The following is a 27657-nucleotide window of genomic DNA, read 5'->3' as shown; positions in this document are numbered from 1 at the left end:
TTCCCCGACTCAACATCATCGCCACCACTTGGATGTATCCTGGAGCGGTCCACAACAGAGCAAGGAAGGAGTGCACTCGAGGATCGCTTTGGGCGAAAAATGTAGCGCCGTCAATGCGTCAATAACGTCTGGCGTAATGTAAAGTAAGAAAAAGGTTTCGTCACCTAAAATCGTCGAGTCGGATGTAGGTTTTGTGCATGTAAATATAGTTTAATCCGTTGTTAGTGCAAAAAATCAAGGCTGATTTCGGCTGCAACACTGTCTCACCAATGCGAGTCCAAATGTTGGTATTTTTATCTGAGTCATGGATGGACTGACCACCGCTTGAGTCGGATTTCCCCCGTCGTTTTTTTGTCTGAACATGCAATCAATAGCGTCGTGGCTATCATAGATTACCAGTTGTGCTTCGCAAACAGTTGTAGGCTGCAACACATTTGACTGGTTTTGTGCGATATTTTTGTTTGAATCCGACAAAACATGAGTTTGTGCCCTGTGCTTCATTGACCTCGGGCATGGGATAAAGAAAAACTATTCGGGTATCTGTAAAGCAAGAAATGAGAAATCAAGAAATATAATAGAAATGAAATAAAAACGAAATATAAATGGGTGTTTATAGATAGTGGAATCAGGATAGACGGCATTTGGGCCTTGGGTCTTCCTTGTTCATCCCTTTGTCCGCTCTTGAAAAGATATGAACGATGAACTACAATATCTTCCACTTCCAGGACCTTGGTCTGCTCTTGATGAAATTAACCGTTTCTCATCTTGGGCTGTAATACTAATAGTGCATGTGGGGATCGCCAGCAGTGTCAGATCGGGTAACGGTCAAGGTCTGTGATATGACCCAAGGCATGACTGAACAATGTGGCACTAATAGCCAATAGGCCTATATTATTGCTGCAATGCTCACTATTCTTCTCCGCTGATTGTTTACTGTGTCGGCATCCTATACTATACTATACGCGAACAATAGTTTCATGGTCATGCACCCTTTGTGAAGCCATTGTTCGCGTCTAGTGTAGTATACCGTATACCTCTATGGGGAGGTGCCTAACATCCAACCATAGAAGTGTCATAAATCGATCATGAAATTAAACAAAGTACGCACCGAATCAATTTCGAGGCACACACCGGCCTCACGCACATGGCCGGGTCTCTGTAAGCAAGAAATAAGAAATGAAGTAATGAAATAGAAATGAAATAGAAATAGAGCCTTGTGGCGGATTCTCGCCTGCAGATATTGGGTTGCATGAAAACCAGAACTTGAGCGGGTCAGCGAATTCTGGTCTGCAGCCTCCCCATTTCACAAGACGGTTGGCGTGGAATTTGTCCATACTGCAAATTACTAGGTCAAGCTATATAATTTCCGACTAAAAGATTGAAGGCATTGTGCTTGAGGCCGGTGTGTGCCTCAACATTGATTCGGTGCGTGCTTTGTTTCATGATCGTTTTCTAAGGTTGGATGTTGGGCATACTGACACAGTAAACAACCGGGAAGAGTAGTGAGCATTGCTACAATATATTGGCTAATAGAGCCACATTTCTCAGTCGTGCCGTGAAGTGGGTCATATCGCAGTGTAGTGTACCAAATGCCGTTTATGCTGATTCCACTTTCTATTAACACCCATTTCTATTTCATTTCTATATATTTCTATTATATTTCTTGATTTCTTATTTCTTGCTTTACATACGCCCAAATTATTCATCCTTACAGTTGGAGGTTCATCTGTACATACATAGCTCGATGCAATGAACATGCTCGACACTGGTCCTCATGCAAGCGATCTTTAACAAAATCGATATGTGGCGGCAGATATCGTGATGTGGAGTACGACAGAATCCACTTCTGATATTTCACTACACTTTGTTGGCCTTGTCTCATGTTGGGAACAACAGAAGAAGTCAGGGAAGCACCTGCCCCTTCTTCATTGATGATTTTGACAGCGCAGAAGGTCCCTGTTGTGTGAACATCCCGTGTTGCAAATATCTTTGGCCATTGTGTCAGAGGGGGGATATTATTGTTGATGCAAAAGAAATGTTTGTAAAAAAAGACTCGCGCAGAACTGATATGGGACAACCTAGACCCGCACGTTTGGCGCGTTTCCTGTGCTGGTGACCTAGAATGAGGTTAGAAAATGTAGTGCGCATGCGGCGTTCCTCCGATTTTCAACTGACGGCCAGAGACCTCTATTAGCCAGCGTGTACATTCTGTGTAAATTTTAATGAACATAGGTTGGTGAAAAAAGTACACCAAGGGTGCTTTAATTCCCACCAAATTTTATATGTGTTATAAAGAGGCTTTTATCAAAATAATAGTAAAAATTCAAAACATTCCAATACCGATTGCCTTAGAAAAATTGATTTGTGTACAGCATTGCCATCAAATCGTCACTCGCGGACTGATATTGGCCTATTAGAATACAAGTTCTAAACTGGCCACTGACAAAATATTTCCTTAAATAAATTATCAAAAAGTATATCCCTGTTATGGCCTGGCTCTGTAGATTAAGAATCCACCAAAGATTGAAGAATAAATCCACTTTCACCCATCACAGTCATGTACATTTACCACAGCTTCATAGTTCAGTAGAATACATGTCTCTGCCCTGACAGAATTCACACTTTTGGGAGATAAAAAGGTACATACATACAAAGTCAATGTGTAAAGCAATCCTTACAATGTTAGGAAGGGGGGGGGGGGGGGGGTCAAGACCATGTTACGATTGAATTGAAGATACGAGTCAACCCTGTCTCAACCTGGGGTGATGTTGCCCAGCACAGAGATGTACGTGGAATGTACAGCAAACACACAAATTATACAGAAATGAACATAAAACCCAAAAACTCTATTCGTTACAATGTCCTTGGACAACAGGGTGTGCACATGGTCCATTTCATTGATGTTGAGTATTGTTATTTGACTGACACTTTATGCAATTTTTTTTTACTTTTACAACTCAGTGGGTAATGTTAATGTTACTGTGTACTCCCTTCATACCGCCAGCTCCAAAAGGACTGAAGTAAGTTAACAATCTGGTAGGCCCAGCATTATTGACATGGCATACATGACTGTGTAGTGTAAGTAGAATGTTAATTTACAGCTGTCCAATCTCCTCTGCTACCTTGCTAGGTAATTCAGACACGATGGGCCCAAAATATTCAAAATATGCAGCACTTTCGGGCGGTATAACGAGAGTACACTGTATATTGTTGCTGTTATATGGTCTGAATTGACATTTTACACATATGCTTGATAAGTGTTTGCATCTTGTCATGTTAAAAGGCATTTTTTATGTTGAATATTGTTACTATATTGTTACTAATTATTATTGGTTAAGTAGTTTAATAAACTCACAGGAATTGTCAATAAGTCTCATAGTTTGTCATATAATATTTCTCCCTGATCAGCTAAATCTGAAACTACTAGTAAAATGGTCCATATTCATGTCATTGTCCTCTGTACGAAAATTATTGTACATGTACTTAATCATTTCTTGTAAATAACTCCTTCAAAAAGTTGTTGGTGTATATACAATAGAATTTCCTTACAATGCGTGTTTAAAATGCCTCCTTAGTTGTGGAGCATTTCCTATCTAGCTTTAGATTTAACTGTGGAGGAAATCTTTGTTCCCATTATCCAAAACGGTGCTGTGTGCCACCAGTTACCATAGTAACCTATGCTGTGCCGCCACAATGCCACCGGTGTGCACGAGGTGGATGGACCCCGTGCCAACACAATGCCGCTTATGTGCCACAGGTGGCCTACCCCTATGCCGCCAGAGTATAAAAACAGGTGGGCCGCAGGTCAACCGATAAGCACCTCCGCAGATGGCCCGCGGGAGGCAACCACGGGTGGCAACCACGGGTGGCAACCACGGGTGGGCCGCTGGAAGAGCCGCCTGTGTGCCGCGGCTGGCCCACTTGTGAATGCTGGCTGGGATCTGTAACTAAGTTACCAGTAGCTCAAAATTAATGATCAATTACAATAATTGCAATTATTTACATCGCTAAATTATATCACACCACTTAGCCTAGCTGGCAACTGCTTAGCATTTATAGTCCTCGGTCGAGAGACGCCGTTGACATCAACTAACATTAATTTTCTCCGTGCTTTGGCTGCAACAGACAGCACTGTCTTGATCACAGAACTTCTTCGCAAAACCATGCGACGATATCACAGATACATCGGTTTGCTTAATGATTACATGGAGTTTTTTAATGTTGCGTATCCGTATATTAAGACAATAAAGTCGTTTGCCAAGACTGCGTCCATTTACATTATAGCGTGTGTCGGGGTGGAACGATTCATAGCTGTGTGTCGACACAAGCGTCTTCGCTTTGAACCAAGAGGAACGCTGAATTGCCGTAGGCTGTATCTTCGACGGTGCTCTCGCGTAGGCCTACCGTTTCCCCATTCCCTGTGGCTACACCGTCGACTACCGTTACGACCCCTGTGTTGGAAGGACGAGGCCCTTGTATACCTATACAGAACTATACGACCATCCAATACCATCCCATTTATCATTTTGGTTACATAAATATCCTTGCAATATCTTTGCAATATTGGTGAAGTTGGTTGTTCCCTGCTCAATTCTGGCATACATCACAATCTCTGTGATAAAATAAGAAAACTGCACGAGTGGATGACGAGGATTAGCCACTCGTGCAGTTTTTTATTTATCATATACCACACATCCCCAGAAATATCAAGAAAATAATGAATAGGCGACTTTTGTAATTTTTTTGACAAAAAATCTCTCGTGACGCGAAGACGTCAAGTCGAACGTAACTTTTGAGCCGACGACCGCCTGACGATGTCGCGCCTCAGAAAATTGTCCACTGGACGAATTTCAACATTATGACAAAATTTAAACAAAGGCTACAATGAAAATGTTGCAAAGCGGAAAACGTCTTTCAACAATCTTGACAGTAGAGGCGCTGATTTCGTTCCATACGTTGGATTGTCAAAACCCTGAATCTCAGGATGCTGACATCTATGACAAGCCGTTCGTCCAATAATTAAGAGAACCTAGTTTTATTGAAAAAAAACTGGTTTTCTTCTTGAAAAAAACTTAGTTTCATGGAAGAAAACCATGCTTTCTTCCATGAAACTAGCTTGCAAGAAGCATAAGTTGATTAAAAAAACCTAGTTTTCTTTAAAAAAACTGGTTTTTTAACAAGATAACTTGGTTTTTAAAATCAACCTATGCTTCTTCCAAGAAAACCTAGTTTCATGGAAGAAAACTATGTTCTGTGGAATAAAACAAGGTTATATGCATTTCTTTTTCAAAACCAAGTTTTTAATGAAAAAGACCAGGTTATTTTCAAAACCTGGTCTTTTTACCTCGTCCCGGACTGGCCCAAGCATGGCAGGGGAGCCCCAAAGGAGCCACGTGAGTGCTGAGGTAAAAAGACTAGGTTGTTTCGAAACCAGGTTTCTTCTTTCGAAACTAGGTTTTCTTCTTAAAAAACCAAGTTTCATGGAAAAAAACCATGTTTTCTTCAACGAAACTAGGTTATTTTGGAAGAAAACCAGGTTTTTATGAAAAAAATTAGGTTGTTTTGATTATTAGTCAAATGGCTGGATGAAAACATTTTTTTTCTTTTTTCTAAACTTGGTTTTGAAGAGAAATCATGGAACCTACACTTTATCTAAAAAGAATAAGTTATTTTTTAAAAACCTAGTTTTATGGAAGAAAACCTAGTTTTCTTGTTGAAAACACACTTTTCGGGAAGAAAACCATGTTTTCTTCTTAAAAAAACATGGTTTTCTTCCATGGTTTTCTTCCATGAAACTAAGTTTTTTTCAATAAAACTAGGTTTTCTTAATTATTGGACGAACGGCTTGCCATAGACATCCAAGATTGTGGCAATTGATCAATTCCAGTGTCTGGTGGCACTACACACTGGGGACGGGTCTGTTTTGTTCCACAGAGAAATGTAGTTCTTAAGACGCAGGCCATTTCCATGTTCATTAATTGGTCCAACCTGTTCCAAACACTATTTACTTCGAAGCCCAGGGCCCGGTTGTTCAAAAGCTCAAAAGTCACGTTATTCCAAACGATTACGTTAAGTATCCTTAAGGACGTTATCTCTTTCAGTTAAACCCATTAAAATGTTCACGTTAAGACTTAACGTTTCCGTTACGGTTAAAGCTAACGTTGTTTTGAACAACTCAGCCCTGGTCTTAGTTTTCATGTGCAGAGGGATCTTTGGCGATTTTATGAGCCTAGAATCTGTGCAATTTGAAGCGGGTCTCAATCCCCAGTTTGGCCTCAACATGTAATCTTCCATCTGCCACGCGAGGTTGGGCGTAGTTGTGCGAGTGTCAACTATGCTCGTCCAAATTCTAGGCCATATAGCGAAAAAATAGCCGAGATGACCCCATGTTTTCACATCAAATAAAGAAACTATGCATTTGGCTATCTGCCGGTGGTAATGGCATTCCCAAATCATTCATTTTGAACCGATTGAGGCCCGTTTGAAGATCGCACACATCATGCCATTTCTTGGTCAAATATTTACCACTTTCAGGATTCAAGTTGTGTCAAAGGTGGCGCCACCCACCGGTGAATTTATGAATTAAATGCAATAAAAAGGTGTAGACTTCTTCTCTGGATTCATACAAACCCAGAAATGTATGGATTATGGTGCCTATGATGTATGATTAGGCCGCCTCAGCAGGACCTGAAAGACAACCTCTTGTCGGTTGCCCTGGACGCTGCCCTACATGGGGAAATAGCACCAAAAATGTTGTGTTATTGGTCCTTAATTCTATTTTGATGAGTTTTAGGGAGAAAGTCAACAAAACTTAATGTACTGGAAGTACCGATATCGGTGCGGCCATCTGGATTTTTAGTTCATCATCATCATCATCATCATCATCATCATCATCATCATCATCATCATCATCATCATCATCATCATCATCATCATAATCATCATCATCATCATCATCATCATCATCATCATCATCATGTCGGTCCCGCAGCCATGCGGCCATTGGGGCGACACTAAGCTGTTAAAGATGCGACACCACGGTTCTGTCCTCGGCGAGGGGTCTTCCATTTCAGTGCGTCACGTCATCCACCCGCTCTTTAACAGCTTGTGACAGAGACATTGTCGTCTCGTATGTAGGCCTCTTTTTGTCTGGGCGGCTGGACTGACCCTTTTTAAATATACTACCGTAGGTTGTGACCGACCGAAAGCAAGGACCCACACAGCAATGGTAAGACCATACCTGGAGTGTGCTAACAGTGCCTGGGACCCCTAATGTCCGAAAGCACACAAACCAACTGGAAAAAGTACAATCCAAGGCAGCACGCTTCGTCACAGGCAAGTTCCACCCAGAAGCCAGTGTCACCTAGATGAAGTCCGACCTTGGATGGCAAACCCTACAAGAGAGACGCTTTGTAGGAAGTATGTCGCTGTTCTACAAGTGTGGTCAGTCTACACACGACCTAGTTGCGCTGCAAATTCCATCAACTGCAACGGCCTACAACCCACCATCAATACGCACTTCCAACACCGACGCTATATACAGTTTCTTACCCCGAACCATAAGATGATGGAAGATAATGCCTGTCTGTATTCTACAAATGCAGACAATAGGCCTAGCCAACTTCAAACCGCGGCTCCAACAAAATCAAAAGCTGAAGGAAGGCTACCTATACATCGTTCCACCAATAGGGGCGCGCATACAATCGCCCACGCCTTGGCAGCTCAACAACACCTGAGCTACGCCAGGCTGTGCTAGATGAATAGCCTACCAGCGAGGACAGTGTAAGTACGTTCAGTTTATAGGCCTCGATCATACGTTCAATTTTCAAGTTCAAGTTTTACAATTTGTTAAATTGCGTTTTCACCGGATTACCGCCACACACTCGGACTCTTGGCAAACATTCTAAATAGTTCAAGCCAGTATAATGTCGAAGTAAAAGTTGACGGGGCAATAATTTTGCATTGTCTTCGGGCGCCGAATTCGCTGCCCGGTAAGACTGGAGCGACAACCACAACACCACTTCGACTCTATTTATAAATTTTCGCAAGGAAGAGCAAGAGAAAGGGCTTCAAAAACACATTAAAAACTGATTCAGTAACAAAAGGTGGATGTAGAATGGTAAAAGAGATTTTTAAGAGGCAACTAGTAACATAAGTTATTGTATTTAAATCAATATTTGGCAGGAAACTCCCGTTATAAGAATGTTTCGAGGGACTATCTTTCCCCCGTTTTAAATACACCACCACACATGCACTATGTACACGATGTACAGACTTTCTACATGCTGTGTAGTAGTACTACAATATACAAAACTGTGTACAGGAGCGAGCTTGACCAGTTTGACATGAGGACAGTTGGTAAAAACTTGCTGCAAAGTCAATATTTGATCAAACTTTTGCTCTAACCGTACATTAGCTGTACATCATGTGCATAATAATAATTTATTGATCAATTGGTATTTATAAAATTTTTAAATGGTATCATTGGCCTTGGTGCCCCTGCATGATTTGGTAGGTACGCCAGCGAGCCAACTTTAGCGCCGGCCGGATTGACTTAAGTGTACCTGCGACCCGCAGCCGAGCTAGCCGCAAAACCGCATTTCAGTAACCCTACAATAATTGCGATGTGCGATACACGGTGCAACCGACGGCTATACGTTGAGGCTGCATCGATCGACGAAGGCTAGCTCTACTGCCTCGTTCTCGAATCATTTCAGTGAACAGTTCCGTTTCAGAAATATTTTGAAAAGTTCACAAAAACGTCGAAAATACCGATGAAAACCACATGGCTGAATACTTGACTTGCCAAACTCAGAATGCAGCGCCACTCGCTGACAAAGATAAAACAACTCGACATTTTTTTCACCGGTTTTCGCTGCGCATGCGTACCAGCCGTCATCTTTCGCGGCGACGGACGAGAAAAACAACTGTGCTACACGCAGTGAAAGTAAACTGGTTATAACTGTGGTACGTCTGTTTCTTAACACTAACAGGTAATAGTTATCAGATTGCTAAATTATCGTAAATCATGAGCCTTAAAGAACTTTTTGAACTCTCAAAAACTTACACAAAACAAGTTCAGATTACCGCCATTATTAGTTTCCGGATGGCTGGTACGCATGCGCAGCGAAAACCGGTGAAAAAAATGTCGAGTTGTTCTATCTTTGTCCGCGAGTGGCGCTGCATTTCTGAGTTTGGCAAGTCAAGTATTGACTCAATGACTGGGTCTGCGCCCTTAAAAGAGGATTCGAGGCCTGCACAGTCATTGGGGCTATAACAGCCGAATGGGGCAATATTAAGGGGATGCGTTTTTGCTGCTAGAAGCGTTGGAACATCCAGATCGGGAAATTCCTAATCTTAAAAAAATTCGCAGTGGATATTTGACCATGTCACGATTTACAATACATTTTTTTCGCTATTTTGCCAGAACTTCCCTTCGACATGCGCAGTTCATGATTTTCGGACTTGGACAATTATTTGAAATCGGCAATTTTTTTATCTGGTGATGATGATGGAAGGATGCTGCGTGCTTACAATTGGTGACGAATCTATCAGTCTTTCGGCTGTTGAATGCGCTATTAAAGCATTGAACAAGAACAGCGTGGATAAAATTTTCTATGAAAGTCGGTGTTGCCCCTTGCGGAGAAGACCAGTTTGCGCCGTCCGGCAAAATAACATTTTGTGTACGATTGCCGTATGGCCATTGCCGGCAGAAACAGTAGAAATCTTAAATATAAAACTCCGAAAATCCTAAACTGCGCATGTCAAACGGATGTTCCGGCTAAATAGCGATAAGAAAAATGAAACCAAATATCCACTGCGAGATAAATTTGTGCATTGATTGGTGCATTTGCGCAGGCTCAGTCAGAAGGTGAAAACACGAAGGGAAGTGTGTCAAGTTCTAAATAAAACCGCTTCAAGAAAAAGCAAATCATCGAATCCCCTCGATTTTGTAGCCAATTTTCAATCTCCGCATATGTGAAGCCCATGATGATGTTTGAGTGTAAAGGTGGTCTTGTTTATTTGATCCAGCAATAAATAATGGAAGAATACTGGTAACAAACGTACAACGCCGGTCTCTCATGGATGTTAATCAGTACCACGCATGTGCATTGTGCTCCGCTACTTCTATACATATAGATGGCAGCACTGGCACTCGTCTCTCAGGATGCACAGATTCCCGCATCCTGATCGGGCAATTTGAAGGGCAGTTTTGCCCAATCAAGCTATCGTCCGACGTCGGTTTTGTTTAATAACAACATCCCGTCAGGCTACACACCCAATTGAGCGATTTACGCTCAATGGAGCGAAAAGTCCTGATTGCTGCAGAAATGTACGCAAACATTTTACCACCTATTACACTTCAGGTAATAAAGTAGAACCTCTCTATTAAGGACACCCTTGGGACTGACAAATACTGTCGTTATGTCCTGATTAGAGAGGTCAAATTGAATGGAAAGTATCAATTATGGACCAAAACTAGTGTCCTTAATACTGAATAGGGAGGGTGTCCCTATTAGAGAGGTGTCCCCTCCGGGAGGTTCCACTTTAATTTCGACACCGATAATCATAGTCTGCCTGGCCCTGGACCTGTCTCCGTGACAGTGACACTCCTCAAGTTAGTTTCATGAAATCCTTCCTCTGTTTTCTGATGCACGAATGTTGCCAGATTTTCTTGGCTTGTGGAATACTCAGTTCTAAGTTTTTGCGAAGTTAACCCACTTTCCGCGTTCACACAAATACGGATTTTCAGGGGCCCTGACTCATGTTGCATAGTACTTTCACTTTTGATGTCTTGTTTTTCATGTTAGTTGCATGCACCCTTGGGCATGCAGGGTTCTTAAAATGCTTGCATGAATAGACACCGTGCGAAAATAAATTTCGGCCATTTTGAAATGACCCTTTCACCGCTTTTCACAGGCAACATTTGTTTACCATGGCATAAAAGTAAAAACATACAAGCTTATTCTGGCAATTTACTTCAAGTTGTGGATGTCTTTTTATGTTCATGATATTTTAAATGCTTTTGGTGGTGTTTTGATTTAAAACATGACTTTTATGTCATGATAAACTTACGCTGCCTGTGAAAAGATGGCCGAAATTTATTTTCGCATACGGTCTATTATCCAGGTACCATATTTTATGCTGACCGATAATTTTATTGACGAAACTCCTGATTTTCTGTTTTAGGATGTTGTTTTTACAAGTACCAAGCACATTAATCAAGGATGTCTGAGCAGGGATGTTGACTACTGTACTGTAGTGACAATAGACTGACTGTCGGAACAGTGTCTCGACCCTGGTATGCTCAATCGGACAACTTTTGGGAGGTATGTCATTGTTTTTTGCTTCGTAGACTTGAAACTGAACTAACTTCAAAATAATTGACTTTCCCTCTTCCTGTCTTATGAAAATCAAGTCTTCTGATACCAGCTTTGAAGAATTAAAATTCTTAGAGTCAACTCACAGTTATCTATCGTAGTCTAACATTCCCTTTTTGGGACTGCTGTAAGAAGTATTTAAGCTGACACATGAATGCTTTAAATTTGTCATAGTCTAACATTCCTTTTTCGGATTTGCTGGAAGAAGTATGAGCCCTCACTGAAGCACCTAATTCATGATCCATTGTCTGATGTTCCCTTGGCTTTTCAGATTTGCTAGAAGATGTAAAAGACTTAAGAACCTAATTCATCATTCATTATCTGACGTTCCCTTTTCAGATTTGCTAGAAGAAGTGAGAGACTTAAGAACCCAATTCATCATTCATTATCTAACGTTCCCTTTTCAGATTTGCTAGAAGAAGTAAGAGACTTAACCTAATTCATCATTCATTATCTGACGTTCCCATTTCAGATTTGCTAGAAGAAGTAAGAGACTTAAGAACCTAATTCATTATTCATTTTCTGACATTCCCTTTTCAGATTTGCTAGAAGAAGTGAGAGACTTAAGAACCTATTTCATCATTCACTATCTGACGTTCCGTTTTCAGATTTGCTAGAAGAAGTAAGAGACTTAAGGCCTGTGTACACTTGTAAAATATTAGCAAAATTTTTACAACATTTCCAGTTGCAACAAATGTTGCAAAAATGTTGCGTAGTGTGTACAGAGCAAAACGCATCTTACAACATGTTGTAAAACTGTTGCAAAATTGTTGCAAATTAAATGCAATGCAATTCTTTGTTGCATGTTATAAAAATTTTGCAAACTCTTCAGCCAATCAGAAATAGGATTTGCGTCATGTGACCTACCTGAGGTCATGTGACTTGAACAAGCAGCTGGTATAGCAACTCTCAAGTGAGTGTGTTGCTTCGTAATGGGTGGTCAAACTAGAAGTTTCATCCATTCGCAGGAAGTTTTTGTATGATGGCTTGTCAGTCAGCCGCAACTCCTTTAACAGGCAGTGATATGCCCCATGATCCACCCTCATTTTGATCCAGGGCCTGGTCCATATTCTCTTTGGTTTATTTCGCCCCTCTTCCGCCTCTCAACAACGACAGCTAAAATTGCTGCAGAAGCACTCAAAACACATCTTCTCCTTGGAATCAACCATTTTCCCTACAATATACCTATTTCCCTTTGTTTCCACTAAAAAGTTTGCAACAATTTACCAACATGTTGTAAAAATGTTGCTAATTTGTTGCAATTTTGTTGCTAGTGTACACAGGGCCTTGAAGGGATTGTTGCAAAATTGTTGTAAAAATGTTGGTAAAATGTTGCTAATATTTTACTAGTGTACACCCTGCTTAAAGAACCTAATTATGCCCCCGCTAAAGTGGGGGCATTGCCATTATGTACTTGGGTGGTTTCCGGCCGCCGCCGCGTCCGCCGCACTGAATTCCAGACTATAACGCAAGAACCCCTTGCTCGGCTGACTTGAAATTTTTAGGGGGTGTAGGCCTAGTGTGTCAAAGGGTCCCTATTGTTTTTTGGCGCGTTCCAAAATCCAATATGGCCGCCAGCCGCCATCTTAGATTTTCGCATTCCGCTCGTTTACTAGAGAACCAGAGGTCCAACAGTCTACAAACTTTTGTGGTGTGATGGTCTATGGTAGGGGAGGTTCCCTATCGGTTTTGGGCCCGAACCAAAACCAAAGATGGCCGCCAGGCCCGACTTGGTTTTTCGCATTCCGACCTGTAACTCAAGAACCAAGTGAGTGACAGACCTGAAACTTATGTGGTGTGATGAGGTTGTGTAGGGGAGGTTCCCTGTCGATTTTGGGCCTGACCCAAAATTCAATATGGCTGCCAGCAGCCAACTTAGATTTTGGTATTCCGATTGTTAACTGAAGAACTAGAGGTTTGACACACTTCAAACTTTTGTGGTGCAATGGTCATTCAGGAGATGCTCTCTATCAATTTTGGGCGTGTTCCAAAATGCAATATGGCTGCCAGCAGCCAACTTAGATTTTGGTATTCCGATTGTTAACTGAAGGACTAGAGGTTTGACACACTTCAAACTTTTGTGGTGTGAGCGGGGGCATACATTCGCAATTTGCCCCAATTGCGTTATATATTTCTAGTTCATCATTCATTATCTAACGTTCCCTTTTCAGATTTGCTAGAAGAAGTAAGAGACTTAAGAACCTAATGCATCATTCATTATCTAACGTTCCCTAAACACCTAATTCATTCTTCATACTATGTATGTCATAGTGTTACATTCCATTTTCAGGTGCGGTTAAAGAAATATGAGCTGACACCTGAACACCTGGTTATACCATAGTCTAAAATTTCCTTTTCAGATTTGCTGGAAGAAATATGAGCCGATACCTGAACACTTCACTGCCCTGTTGGAGTGAAGATGGCGACAGTTTCGACTGGAAGTACTTCCTGAAACCTTTGTCCGTGAGAAGGACTGTCGAGGCGGGCAATGACGTGGTCACACAACCAGATTTTGGTCGGACGGAACCGCAGAAATGTCTCTACCATGTCATATCACAAGCACTTATCAATCAGCAGAATGATACGGAACAATTAAAAAGCCAGCGCGTCGAGAAGTTAAAACGTAAAATATCCACGAAACTTAAACCGGACGAGTTTTTGGCTTCGTCGGAAAAAGTACGCCGGTTGGAAAAGTCGCAGTCGATGACTGTTACATCGGCTCCATCACAAAGTGGTAAATCCGATTTGTTACGTTCTGTGACGGATCCCGGTATACAAGATGGTCGTAAAATGTTCGACCCCTTCGGTACAGCGGGAAAATCAGTAACGGAACTAAAACCTTGTGTGCTCTCTGAATCGTCAGAAACTCTTCCTCATCATGCCTCAACTTTGTCGTTGGCTGATTCAGGCTTCGACGAAGTTGATGCAAAGATGGCGAGTCCAGTTCGAGTGTTCAGACGCCCACAACTTTTTGTCTCGCCGATGAAAGGGAGAAAACTAAAATTGAAAACTGAACTCGTCAACGCTGAAGATGTTGACATCAATGATAACTTTTCTGTACTGTCTCCGCCCGAAGTGAAACCAGCTCCTATAAAGTCTGACCCAGTATTTCAAGAATTTATTGAACCTGATTCAGTAGATACCAGTAGTATTGTTCAAGAAGACATTAGTGCGAAAAGTATCCTCCCTTGCCCCAAAATTCCTGAATCTGATGTGTTAAGTTTTGACATTGTTCCGTCTCGAATCTCAAAACCAAAACACCGTCTGAAGCAAAGTGCCAATTTAGCAGCTGGTGATAAACTTGCCACAGGTTCCAAATCAAGTGCGAAAGCCGAGATTTTGCATAATATTGACACTGCCCCAGATATTTTGAGGACTAAACAGGGACGTCTGCTGGACTGTGGAAGTCATGAGAAAGATGCTAAGACAATCTTTGAGAAAATGGATGCAAATCTTAGCAGGGGGGCAGATTCCAGTCTTGCACTTGAGGACATTGCAAAAGGTGGTGTGGAAGTTACGCCCCCTTTGGTTGTTCCGGAGGTCAAGAAAGAAACAGCGGGCTTGGAGGAGTTTCATCATGTTGAGGAAATGTACGGTAAATACACTGCGATAATGAACCTTCGGCCCGATCTGCAGAATTCGGCTTCTCGTTGGACGATACCCGTTTTGCAGCGCTACATAAAAAAGCAATACGTCGACCTCATCCAACCGATGAGGCCAACTGATTCATGTCAGTTGACAAAAAAGGAACGCGCGCATCTAAAAAAGCAAATGATCGACCAAAGTATTTTGATGTTTTCACCGCCGCGTCATTTTACGAAGGAGTACCCCCAGTTTGGTGAATTTCAAAACTGGAAAATACAGGAGGCGGATATCAGACTGTTCCTCAACGTGTTGCTTCGGCGATTATGTCTGAAACTTAATATGCAAATGAGAGTCGAGGAGCGAATCACAGGCGATGGACTTCCGAACGCAGTCTGTGATTATGCATTTTACAAAAACGATGTCTGTGTCGGACTTCTAGAGGCTAAATCTCCCAGTGGACTGGAGCCAAAAGCTACCCCGCAATTCTTAGTTGAGTTGTTGAATATTCAAGCGCGTTATGGTTCCTCTGACCTTTCCGTCTTTGGAATTCTTTCGGATGCGCATAGATTCGTTTTCATTAACCTCGTCGGTGTACGTTTTAGCTTCGAGCAAACGGAAATGATGCAGATTCATATCCACGAAGTGTTCAGCTGGACAGACCTGTTCGATGTCGCTGATGTGATCTTGAATAACTTTGATAAACACAACAGGGTGCTGAGAGAGTGTCTCCAGGGCGGGTCACCAGGTGGTGCTGATGTATCCGACGGCGATGATTCTGATGTGGTTGTACTTGAATGATGTGAAGTCAAAACTTGAAGTCAGGTAATAAAAGCACTTTGCCACTTTGGCTGATCTGAAGCCTCACAGCTGCGATTGGTAGTCTTAACCCAAGGAAGACCAAGGTGCTTTCAACATGGTACACCAATGTTCAGTGGTATATAAAGAACTTGCTGAAGAACAGTCCCAACGGAAAATTGCAGCCTGGCCCTGGTTGGTCATTTTTGACTCACCGTAGGGGAGTGTATACAATACCGCTGTGTCCGTCGTTGTCTGTATCCTGTTTCAAAAACAGTGGCACGTTTCTGAACCGCTAGAGCTATGAACTTGAAACTTTGTACACAGGACCCACCCCAGGTCTGGTGACCTCTGACTTTAAATTTCGGTCCGATCTAAATCTTAACTTGGCCTCCAGGAGGCCAAAAGTGGAAACCTAAAGTGAAACAGCTCATCTCTTAAAAATTACTCATTTTCGAAAAATTTTTGTGGTAGGTTTTCCTAGCAAGGATATATCACATATCATACGCGTTTTTGATTTGACCTAATTTTCAAGGTAACTGTGGTCAAATACCTAAAATTGGCTGTTTTAGTGTAACAATGGCACATTTCTTAACCGCTAAAGCAAACCACTTGAATCTTGGTATGCATCATCCTCTAGGTCAGATAACCTCCGACACCGAATTTCGATCCAATAAGTTTCTTTACTTGGCAACCAGGGAGCCATAAATGAAAAGGTAAAAAGTGCAATATCTCATTTATCATTGACTTGTTTTCAATAATATTTTGTGGTACATGTAGGTCTCCAAGCAGGGATACATCACACGCCATAACGATTTCGATTTGACCTATATTCTATACATATAGCATGTTCTTAACCAGCCTGAATTCCTTACCATCAGATATCTATACGGTGAGCACAATGGCCCCTGGCCTTTTCATTCAAGGTTATGAAGCATTTTGTTCTGGTTGCAAGAAGTTAAAACCAAGTACAACTGAAGCAAAATTTGATGATTTTTATTTTGATTAGTTGAAGCAATTCCGGTGTTTTTCATCTTTCTCAGTGTGTCACGTAGCGTCATTATTTACCTTAACAACATCCTTTTACACCTAGCTATTGATATACATGTAAAATGGGGGCTATTTAATAAGTACTTGGGGAATGCCAGCTGTTTCACAATGGAACTTTCCCTAACCCAAGTGGGGATCTAGGCCGCTAGTTCTATACCTGGGTGTGGGGCAGGCCCAGGGTAGCCCATTTATATAGCCTCGATCCGCTACGCTGAACATCAAGCCTACGTGGTACCTCGAAAAAAGTGATTATTCGATAATTCAGGTCGTTTAATCTGTGTATTATCGATTCTTACCACCTTCATTTTCTTTGTTTTCTTTCGAATTCCTTTTTTGCTTGACCACCATTGCCTTCAGTTCATGGCGGCATCCCGGATATCACGCCCCTTTTGAAGGTCGTCCTCTTCTTTCTTCTTCTTTTCCCTTTTATCGGTCATCGCTGATTTTGCGGCAATTCTGGCCTCTCTCTAAATTTCTACAATTTTGGTCAGCAGGACTTCTCTCTCTGCAAAAGTGTTGATTTACCCCTGTCGCGTCCATAGCAGCTGCGGCTATTTTCATCACAATGCCCTCTCCTTCCCAGACAAAAGAGACTCACACCCAGTTGATATATATGATATATATTGGGCTTGTTTTAATGATGTGGTTCAATCTGAAATACATACAATATGAACTAATAAGTTTCAGTTGTCAGAAATACCCTAAATTCCTGCAGTACCAACATTACAATGTTTAAAAGTTTAATTGAGTGACTGAAATAAAGAGGGCAGGAGTACAGTGCAGACCATGTGCTCACAGCACCTAAGGTGGGTTTATAAAAACAAATGAGTCACAATGCAACTTTACACACAAACTGCATCAGAGTAAAAGCATAAAGGCCGTGGCTATTCGTACCGTGACGGTGTGAATACGACTGTGGTTATGATTGGCCGTACTGTCACGGTGCGAATTATACATTCAGCAGTGATTGGTCGTACCGCGACGGGGCGAATTACTGTACAGTAAAAAATAGATCACATCGTTACGGTGAGAGAAAGGTAACGTACCGTGATGGTGCGAATAATACGGAGTGAATAAATAGATCGCATGGTGGTGACATGGGTGATGGTGGGTAACAGGAAAGTAGGCCTAATTCATGATTGAGGTGGTGTTTGTTTGTAACGAGTGTTGGAAGTGCCTTTACTCCTGGCTCCGGGTGTGGGTAGGGTCCTTGACTTCCAGCCAGGCCAGCCGGCCCGGTCAGAAGCAGCATCACACAAGATGTTATAGCCATAGTAGCCAGGGCATGCATATCGGGGGGGGGGGGGGGGGGTGCATGTGCATGTTCGTTTCGGTCTTCGCCACACCCACACCCTATCATCCCCTCTACAGAACATTATATGCAATAGGGCCTAGCTAGGCGTGATACTTTTTTCTCTTGTTCGGACATTGGTCGATCAATTACGTGATGTAGCAGGAGAAATAATCCTCAAAAAGTAGGACCGAATCATTGCCAATTGTGACCAACCAGCTAGGAATTGCCTCTTTCTCATACGAAAGCTGAAGGTGGGGGTCCTTCTTCCTGATTTCGAATCTCAATATTTTGGGGGCTGATTTGAGCAAGAGAAGGCAGCACAGAGAACCGAAAATGAACAACAAGTCATGACTTCAACATCAGGCATCTAATATGTACAGCTACTATAATACAATAGTGCAGAATATTTACAAGAGAAGGCAGGCAGCACAGAGAACCGAAAATGAACAACAAGTCATGACTCCAACATCAGGCATCTAAATGTACAGCTATACAATGGTGCAGAATATTTACTGTGTTAAAATGCTTACTGGGTTGCAATATTTACACACAGTCACAGCATCAATATTGCTTTGAAGTGCCAGTCTATGTACTTTTGCCCAACTTCAGCTCGCCGGAAAACAGTTATACAATCACCAATCAATTTAAAACTCACAGCCAGGGTATACGTAGATGCCCTTTCTACCAATGTCTATAAAGTTTCAGTGAGCAAGTTGAACATAACTACTCTTGGAAAACAGTTCTACAATCACCAATCAATTTAAAACTCACAGTCAGGGTATACGTAGATGCCCTTTCTACCAATGTCTATAAAGTTTCTGTGAGCAAGTTGAACATAACTACTCTCAGTGCCGTAAAAGATAAGTGAGCTTTCGTGACGCTATGTATTCGGGACATGTCATGTACATTTTATACTGTATTTCGTGACGCCGTCGTAGGATTTCGTCGCGATTCCATAGACTAAGTCTCTGGCTTTAAATCAAGGTACCATCCATGTGTTATTGTTGGCCTAGGCTTCCTTAAAAGTTCTGCACTGAAGAGTGTTGCGTCGTTGTCCTTGAAGGCCCGCCATTGCAGAAGATGTGCTCCGCCACGAATCTGTGCACCTTTTCAACTTCCATAATTACTGTGATTAACACCTGTAATGAAGAAAGTATGAATTACCGGGGTATATTGTTGTACAAAACACAAACAGCAAGGAATTGATCTGTAATTAACTGTTCAAACACTGTCCAAGCCAAAATGATACCACCACCACCATATATATACTTGTTTATTTCTCACAACAAATTGTACAGAGATTTACAGAACTGGTGCTATACAAAAAAATTGTGTAGTGCGTGGTGCAGCGTGAAATAATTCATTTTCATACCGGCCTAGAGGCCTGACATATAGACTTGATCATGACACAATGTCCATTAATCGGACGTACATAAGAAATTTATAATATCAGCTAATTCCCCGTAATTTAACATTCAAATCCCAAAGTCCCGCATCCCCAGAAGTTCCCTTATTTGTTCAGCAACCCTATTTGGTTTATGTCTATTGTTTACCCTATCAATTTCTCTTAACATATCCCCAGTATTTGGTATGTGATCCCTATCCCAGCCATATTTGTGAAACAACCACTTAAAACTACAACCCAATGAGGACCGACTGTAAATCCCACTGCTCAAGAATCAGGCTAACGACGAGAATTTCTATTATTAACTGCCACATTGACTTGGTCTTTATTCAGTGCCAATAAGTGCCGTAAAAAACTGTAATATACAAAACGAAGAAAGGTCTTACATTTCAGTATAAGATGAGAAATGAACAAGAATACTCTGAACCAAGATATCTAACATCTTGATGCTAAATATAGTTTGTCCTTGTGATGACAAGTATCAAAAACAATCATGTCCTGTACAGTGCTGCCATCTGGACTAAGCGAGACAAATTACCTGTGGCTAGGCCCTGTACTCTTACAGGCTCATAAACTAGCACAAATCCCAATTAAATGAGACGAAACTTAATGATACACATCTAGAAATGGTCAAGACCATTTGGGCCCACTTTGAATGGAATTAACATACATAACATGAATTGATTCTGAGACTAAGATCCTGGTCCAGCCAAGGGGGCGTATCTACAAGATAGGTCGGCCATTAGTTGAAGATGCTTATCATTGGGATCACTAAAACCTTAATTACTCATAAAGGAAATAATGTCAATCAATCAAGATATACCCTGAGGGTGCTATAAACAAAAAGTAAACTAATTACCTCGTGCTGACTCTTAACTTGAACTGGGGAAGTATGAAAAACGAAATTAATCAAGGAGGAAAGTTGCAGCAATAAACACTCCTCCTTGCTACATTGGCAAAAGCCCAGACTCCTATGTTACAGTGATCAAGTTAACCAACAGAAGTTGAATAGACGAAAGATGTTATAAGTGGGATGACAAAATATCGTTTTGCGCAAATCCTATAAAAACATGAAACTTTAGACTGCATTTGCAATGCTGAAAGCAATAAAACTTAGAACTGATTTGTAAGTGTAAGGATACACTGAAAGACAAAGAAACCTATGTAGGTGAAAAGGTACCTAAACTGGAGGTAGACTGAAGATGTAGCCATGGTAACGAAAAAGCATAAGAGCTGCAGCCACACCGACTCCCCTGGCTTAATCTGAAACATATATTGACATGAATATTATTTGACAAATAATTTCCCGAAATGAACTTGACAAAGTGCTTTTCTAACTGAATTTGAATGCTATTATCATGAATTATGAAAGGTAGGAGAACATTGTGGGTCCGATAAGATAACAATAAAACCTGACTTACACATTTGCGCCATGCTACATACAATTCTTCCATATAGGGTTTCGAAACATCTAACATCTGATAACCATAAAGTGACATAGAAAAACTCTTAAATAACTTATACCTTATGTCCCAATTAGCAAATCTAAATTGTGCCATCAATATATTAGTCCTTTTATACCAGTCATTAATTAAACCCAGCACTCTCCGATGATGTACGTTCGGACCAATATGTCAGTGGGGGCCGACATTATGCAGACAGGAACATACCTCTGGGAAAAAAACTAGTCTCAATACTTCATCCGCGATGGGAATTGTGGACAACTCCCGCACCTTATCAAGGACAGTGAAGTACTGAAAATGAAAGAAGTCAAGCATTGAATATTTTATTCTCTTCTAGTGACACCATAATGCTTGCAAACAAACTTGAGTGTTGAGAAAACGAACTTGTCGTGGTACTTTGGTCAACCAGGTGCCACCCTCCTATTTGCATACTCAACAGATGTTGAGTTTCGCGTTGCGAAAACAACGTGGCTTTCATCCTGAAAAATCTGAAGTGCTGTTTTCAGTTCCTCGTAATCACGGAACTCCTGGCCCTCAAATATTGTACCGGACGCCGCCGGTTCATCCATCGTCTCGAAAGGCACCTGTAAAAAGATTATGAAAACTATAGGGGGGGATTAGGACAATAGAGTGATGCCGCGCCTGCTAGGCCTAAACAAGACACTGTCATTTTCCTGAAAAGGTCTTTCACTACAATCTATGTTAGGCCTACTAGGCACCCCAACTTGCTAACTTTGCGAGCCAATGGATATATCACATTATCAGAGGTACTCTATAGGCCCTACATATGTCCATGGTGGTATTGGTGGTAGCTTTTATAGCTAGGGCCAGGGGCTTATTAATTACTAGGCACTGCCAAAGCTGCATCCGAGAACACCACAACCTTCCATTCTCTTTGATCCCCAACGCAGGGAACCACAGCTCAGATCTTTCTGATTTTAACTTTTTCACAGCCTTATTTGAAGACCGACCATAATCTTACCCCAAACGCCGGGTGGATGGCAATAACCAAAGCCAGGCCCACTGCTAAAGTCTTTCTCACCTCAACTTTAGACCGGCATTGGGGCATCACAGGAGTATTAAATTACCTATCACTATCAGGAACTTCCTCCTACTGAGACAACCAGAGCAGTGATCATAGTCTGTACAGAAATCATGCAGAAGTGAAACAGGTGCAATACCTTTGGTCATAGTGCTTAACAGTATTAATGTAACTCCTGTACTTCATTCTCCCAGTCACTTTCACTCTCTGATTCAAGTTCATCGGATGAAATATCCCCATTTGCCCCAATCTGAATTATCACTCGCTCGACGACTTCCTCCATTAATCCATCGAGTTCCCACATCTTAGCTTCTTCTTTTTCCGCATGTGCACAATAGTTTTTCCATTGCTCTGGGGTCACATGTGTAATGGCTTCATTCGTGAGTTTTTCTACATCCTGAATTTTAAATGTTGTGTTCAAACCCGATACATAACGTTTAATTTGTGACCATACTTGTTCGATTGGGTTGAGATCACAATGGTATGGTGGTAAACGTAAGACCTTAAAACCGGACTCATCTGCCATTGTATCAATCTTAAATTTCTTAAATTTATCCTTGTGTTGTTTGATGATATTGTAGAGGACGGGCTTTGTCATATTTTGTTCCCAGCTGATGTTATGGTCAGTTAGCCACGTTTGCATGTTTGCCTTTGCTGTGCTTGATGTCGGGAGCTTCTCTACTTGTACACTATGATAACTCGCATTATCCATCACAATGACCGCTCTTGGTGGCAGTCTTGGAATCAGTTCCTCTTTAAACCACTTTTCAAAAAGATCCCCATTCATGTCCCCATGGTAGTCTGCACGATTCCCACTCGTTAGCTCACCTCTTAGCAGAGGTGAGCTTATCCCATACCGTGGCGTCCGTCGTCCGTCGTCGTCGTCGTCGTCGTTGTCGTCGTCCGTCGTCGTCCGTCGTCCGTTAGCAGGGCACGTTTCGTAACTGTTAAAGCTATTGAGTTGAAACTTGGTACACATGTACCCTTATGTAATGACACCTTGGAGACCAAGTTTCGGTCCGATTCGTTTCATGGTTTGGCCACCAGGGGGCCAAACGTTAAAAGTGAAAATATTCAATATCTCCCTTAATAGTAGTCGGGAAATTTTGAAAAAAATATGGTAGGTACTTCTAGCAAAGGTGCATCATATATCCTCCGGGTTTTTGATTTTGACCTCCTTTTCAAGGTCACAGAGGTCAAATGGTGTAAATTGGCCGTTAGGATGTAACGATGGCACGTTTCTAAACTGCAATGGCTATTGATACCAAATTTGGTACACATTTACCCCTTAGTCAGGTGATCTTAGGGACCGAAGTTTGGTCCAATATGATTCACCACTTGTCCACCAGGGGGCAAAATCCAAAAACCTTAAAAATGTGATTATTCCTTAACTTCTTGCCCGATTGCCACCAATTTGATATCATGGGTACATCTAACCACCATACAGTATATGTCACACAGTTTTTAGCTCACCTCTTAGTAGAGGTGAGCTTATCCCATACCGTGGCGTCCGTCGTCCGTCGTCGTCGTCGTCATCGTCGTCGTCGTCGTCGTCGTCGTCGTCGTCGTCGTCGTCCGTCGTCCGTTAGCAGGGCACGTTTCGTAACTGTTAGAGCTATTGAGTTGAAACTTGGTACACATGTACCCTTATGTAATGACACCTGGGAGACCAAGTTTCGGTCCGATTCGTTTCATGGTTTGGCCACCAGGGGGCCAAACGTTAAAAGTGAAAATATGCAATATCTCCCTTAATAGTAGTCGGGAAATTTTGAAAAAAATATGGTAGGTACTTCTAGCAAAGGTGAATCATATATCCTCCGGGTTTTGATTTGACCTCCTTTTCAAGGTCACAGAGGTCAAATGGTGTAAATTAGCCGTTAGGATGTAATGATGGCACGTTTCTAAACTGCAATGACTATTGATACCAAATTGGGTACACATTTACCCCTTAGTCAGGTGATCTCAGGGACCGAAGTTTGGTCCAATATGATTCACCACTTGACCACCAGGGGGCAAAATCCAAAAACCTTAAAAATGTGATTATTCCTTAACTTCTTGCCCGATTGCCACCAATTTGATATCATGGGTACATCTAACCACCATACAGTATATGTCACACAGGTTTTTAATTTGACCTTCTTGTCAAGGTCACAGAGGTCAAATGGCGTAAATTGGCCGTCAGGCCGTAACTATGGCACGTTTCTTAACTGCAATGACTATTGATCACAAATTAAGTACACATGTACCCCTTGGTCAGGTGATCTCAGGTACCGAAGTTTGGTGCGATCTGATTTGCCGTTTGGCCTCCAGGGAGGGGGCCAAATCCTAAATTCTTCAAAATGCCATTATTCCTAGTAATGACTTGCCCGATTGGCACCAATTTTATATCATAGGTACATCTAATTCTAACAACCATTCAATGTGTCACCCGGGTCTTCTTTGATTTGACCTACTTTTCAAGGTCACAGAGGTCGAATGTACTGTAAATTGGCCATTTTGGGGAAATTGTAATTGCTTGGACCTACATCAAACCTAACACTACATGACACAAGACCATGCTCTTTATCCATCTTTCCTCCACATGAGGTGAGCACAATGGCCCTGGCCATTTCATTCGAAATACTAACTCCGCACCATCAATAAATCCATTTTCATTTCCCACATGAAGAATAATTAATCGTTCTCCTTTTCCAGTTGGATCCCGTAATCCACTTGTAACTCCTTCAAGGAATGCCTGCTTTTTGCACTTCACATTCGTGTCAACCCATGCTTTTGGTGGGGTCTGTCCTGCATTGCACCAGGTTTCATCCAAATAAAATATTGGTCGGCCTTCTTCTCGAAACTTTTTAATGTCCCGAAGGTATCGATGTCTCCAAACTATCAAGTCATCTCTTTCTATCAGCAAACTAACCCTCCCTCTTTTTTTGAACCGAAAGCCTATGTCAATCAATAGTCTGTGAAGAGTTGCAACTGAAACCTTTGGGAGGTCCTTATCCTTAACAGCATCCTCATCAAGTTTTTGCTTCACTTTTCTCAGTGTTGGGGGTTCATTTCTCCTGAAAAAGTCATGCACTTTGCCTCGTACTTTGTTAAGTGTCAACTCATCATAAATCTGTGTTCGTGTCCGTGTTCCTTTGGCTGCAGGTCTCTTTTTTCCTGGTGTCCTAACAAACCCTGTTTCTTTCAACTCCTTCTTTATTTTATAAACTGAGGCAAGTGAAACATCACATGCCTTTGCCGTTTCTATGTTCACGTTTTCCACTGTCCATGTTGGATTTAGACTTAAAAGATACTGATGAACCTTAAGAATCAGCTTTTTCTCCTTGCTTGTCAATGGGGACCCTTGATGTTTTTTAGTTGAAGGAGTTCCCTCTGCTCCGTTTACAGCTTCAACAACTGGCAGTAACAACCACAGGATACTAAAAACAAAAATGCAGGACCACAACCCCGGAATTGGGAGAAATAACATTTTCAAACTGCATCAATTGACTTCAGGTAGAGTTCTGTGGCACATGCTTCGTTCAGTTCAATCAGGGAAGCCAGGGGATTCCCCACACCATAGCAACAGGCAGGAAATTCCATGCAAATCGGTTACATCTGTGTTTCCAAGGAAGTCAAATCAAAATATACAGTGTTCTTAGTTCCTTGAAAAAAATCGACTTTCTAAGGAGATATATGAACCAAATAAGTACATTTTGTGCAAGCTACAAGGACACAAAACCAGAAAAGCCCCTGCCACTGCAGAACAGACTATAGAAATTGCAGAGTATCTACTGTAAATAGAATCTAGGTACATTCCACCTGACAAGCTATATGGGTCTACATCCTGATGCAGTATCCATATGCTACAGGTAGAGTTATACTTAGGGTGAAGTAGGGAGGTAACCTATGTTTGGACCAAGGGAGCAGCCGGAAGCTCACAGCGAAAGAGGACCAAGAACATAACAAAACCATGCTCTTACGGCTATAGAAGGTCCATATGGAAAAGACTCATTGAAAAGTTGTACTAGTCCTGGCACTGTTAAGCATAACTGATTATTTTGTGTTCAAATCCTTGAAGGATAATTATTCAAACTTTGGATAAAATGTTTTTCTTCATAATTATGTTGTGAATAACTTTGGAATAACTTAGAAAGAACTAGGCCTAGGCCTAAGATACATTCAATAAGTATGGATTTATGGGTTTCCTCAATTATTGATGATGAAACAGGATCAAATCTTGCTTGGGGATAAAAATATTCAGTAAGTTTTAACAGCCTGCATGATCTTTCCAACTCCTTTAGTGAAATCTTCTTCCACGTGCCTCCTGTTATTGTTTGCAATCCAAGATGCAGTACTTCCTAGCAACGGCTGACCTCATGCCACTGATATTGATTTCCATATCTCCTCCCAGCCTGGTACTTTGTACTGGTGACCTGAATTCTCGGTGGGTGTAAATTCCTCAGTTTAGACCATGGCCTTTAAATGGAAAATGCCATTTTTAACATCAGGCCTACATACAAGTAAGTCACACAGTGTCACAGCCCCAGTATGGCAGTATGACTTGGCTACAAGTAGCTACATGAGCAGATGAGGGAGCAACTGCAGAATACCCGGGATACTCTGTGCTAAATGATAAGCATTCTGGCCTATAAACACAAGCCCACAATAGCTATGTAGGTATTGACATTGTAAACACATAAGAGCATCCTCACCTTTCTCCTGCTCCTGTCCTCGAATCTCTGGGATCTTGCTGATATCTTATTGCTGCCAAGGCCAGGGGGACGACTCGGTCCTTCTTCTGGTTGATCATCATCAGCTTCTCCGGATTGGAACAGGCTGGGGACCGCGTCTTTATTCAGGAGCAGTCTATCAGAATATTCCATCTTGTACTTCAGCAAGTTTGGGTAATCATCATCACGAAAATGCACACTGCACACCCGCGCTTCTTTATTCCGAGCTAGACCCGAGGGACGGGAGCATTTCGCAAGCCATTGCGATCGTAAAGCTGGTCTAACGGGCAGGTGAAAGAAGTGTACCTTGTCTCCCGTTGATGTCGTACTTTTCTCTGACATTTTGCAGTACTTTGCAATACAATACAGCATCTTCGAGCGTTGAAATCGATGATTTTGTGGGACGATTAAATGAAATTGTTATTGCGTTCAGCTAGCGCTATACGAACAAAGAACTTCCGGGTTATGAAACTAGCACCGTAAACGTCACATCCGCTGGTTTGGGTCACGTGATCATGAATAATGGCGGCGCCCTTCGAACTATCAGATAAGTGATATAAAATCACCAAAATTACATAGAACGAGGAATCGAATTCTAATGAAATTTCGTATTAGTGACCGCATATTGTTGTTCTAAAAAATATATCACAAATGAAAATTAGGGTCTTGAGGAAAGAAATCCTTTAATTGCATATTGGTTCAAAAATTAATCCACAATCTTTTTACATGTATCATCAATCATGGATTCTCAACAGAAGAATTCGATCCCCTCCGTCCATGGAATTATTTCGCTAGCTTTTTACATGTATCATCAATGGCTTTTCAACAGAACAATCTTACCATATTTATGCGCTTGTAATCGAGGTGCACTTATAAACAAATACTGTAAAACAGGATAATTTCACAGCAGGATATTTTTGCGAATTGTGG

The 27657-nt window shown here is 41.6% G+C and overlaps 2 protein-coding genes across 2 annotated transcripts in view; one reads left to right on the top strand and one right to left on the bottom strand.

The window, feature by feature from the left end:
- Window positions 1-13757: 13757 nt before the first annotated feature.
- LOC135498376 (uncharacterized) overlaps window positions 13758-27657 on the top strand; it is a 41989-nt gene continuing 28089 nt past the window's right edge. Inside the window, exon 1 of the mRNA XM_064788633.1 lies at window positions 13758-15788. Within this exon, the coding sequence (XP_064644703.1) occupies window positions 13758-15764 (2007 nt within the window). The 3' untranslated portion in view covers window positions 15765-15788. The remainder of the gene's footprint in view (window positions 15789-27657) is intronic.
- On the bottom strand, window positions 22179-22802 carry LOC135498375 (uncharacterized). Its single transcript, XM_064788632.1, has one exon. The coding sequence runs from the start codon at window positions 22800-22802 to the stop codon at window positions 22179-22181; it is 624 nt and encodes a 207-aa protein (XP_064644702.1).

The sequence above is a fragment of the Lineus longissimus genome, chromosome 13 (genome assembly GCF_910592395.1).
Source record: "Lineus longissimus chromosome 13, tnLinLong1.2, whole genome shotgun sequence".
NCBI lineage: Eukaryota > Metazoa > Nemertea > Pilidiophora > Heteronemertea > Lineidae > Lineus > Lineus longissimus.
The sequence above is the reverse complement of the archived record's forward strand: the minus strand, read 5'-3'. Positions and strand labels throughout refer to the sequence as shown.

Coding starts and splice junctions, on each gene's coding strand:
- LOC135498375 (XM_064788632.1), bottom strand. CDS start 22,802: ATGAATGGGGATCTTTTTGAAAAGTGGTTTAAAGAGGAACTGATTCCA.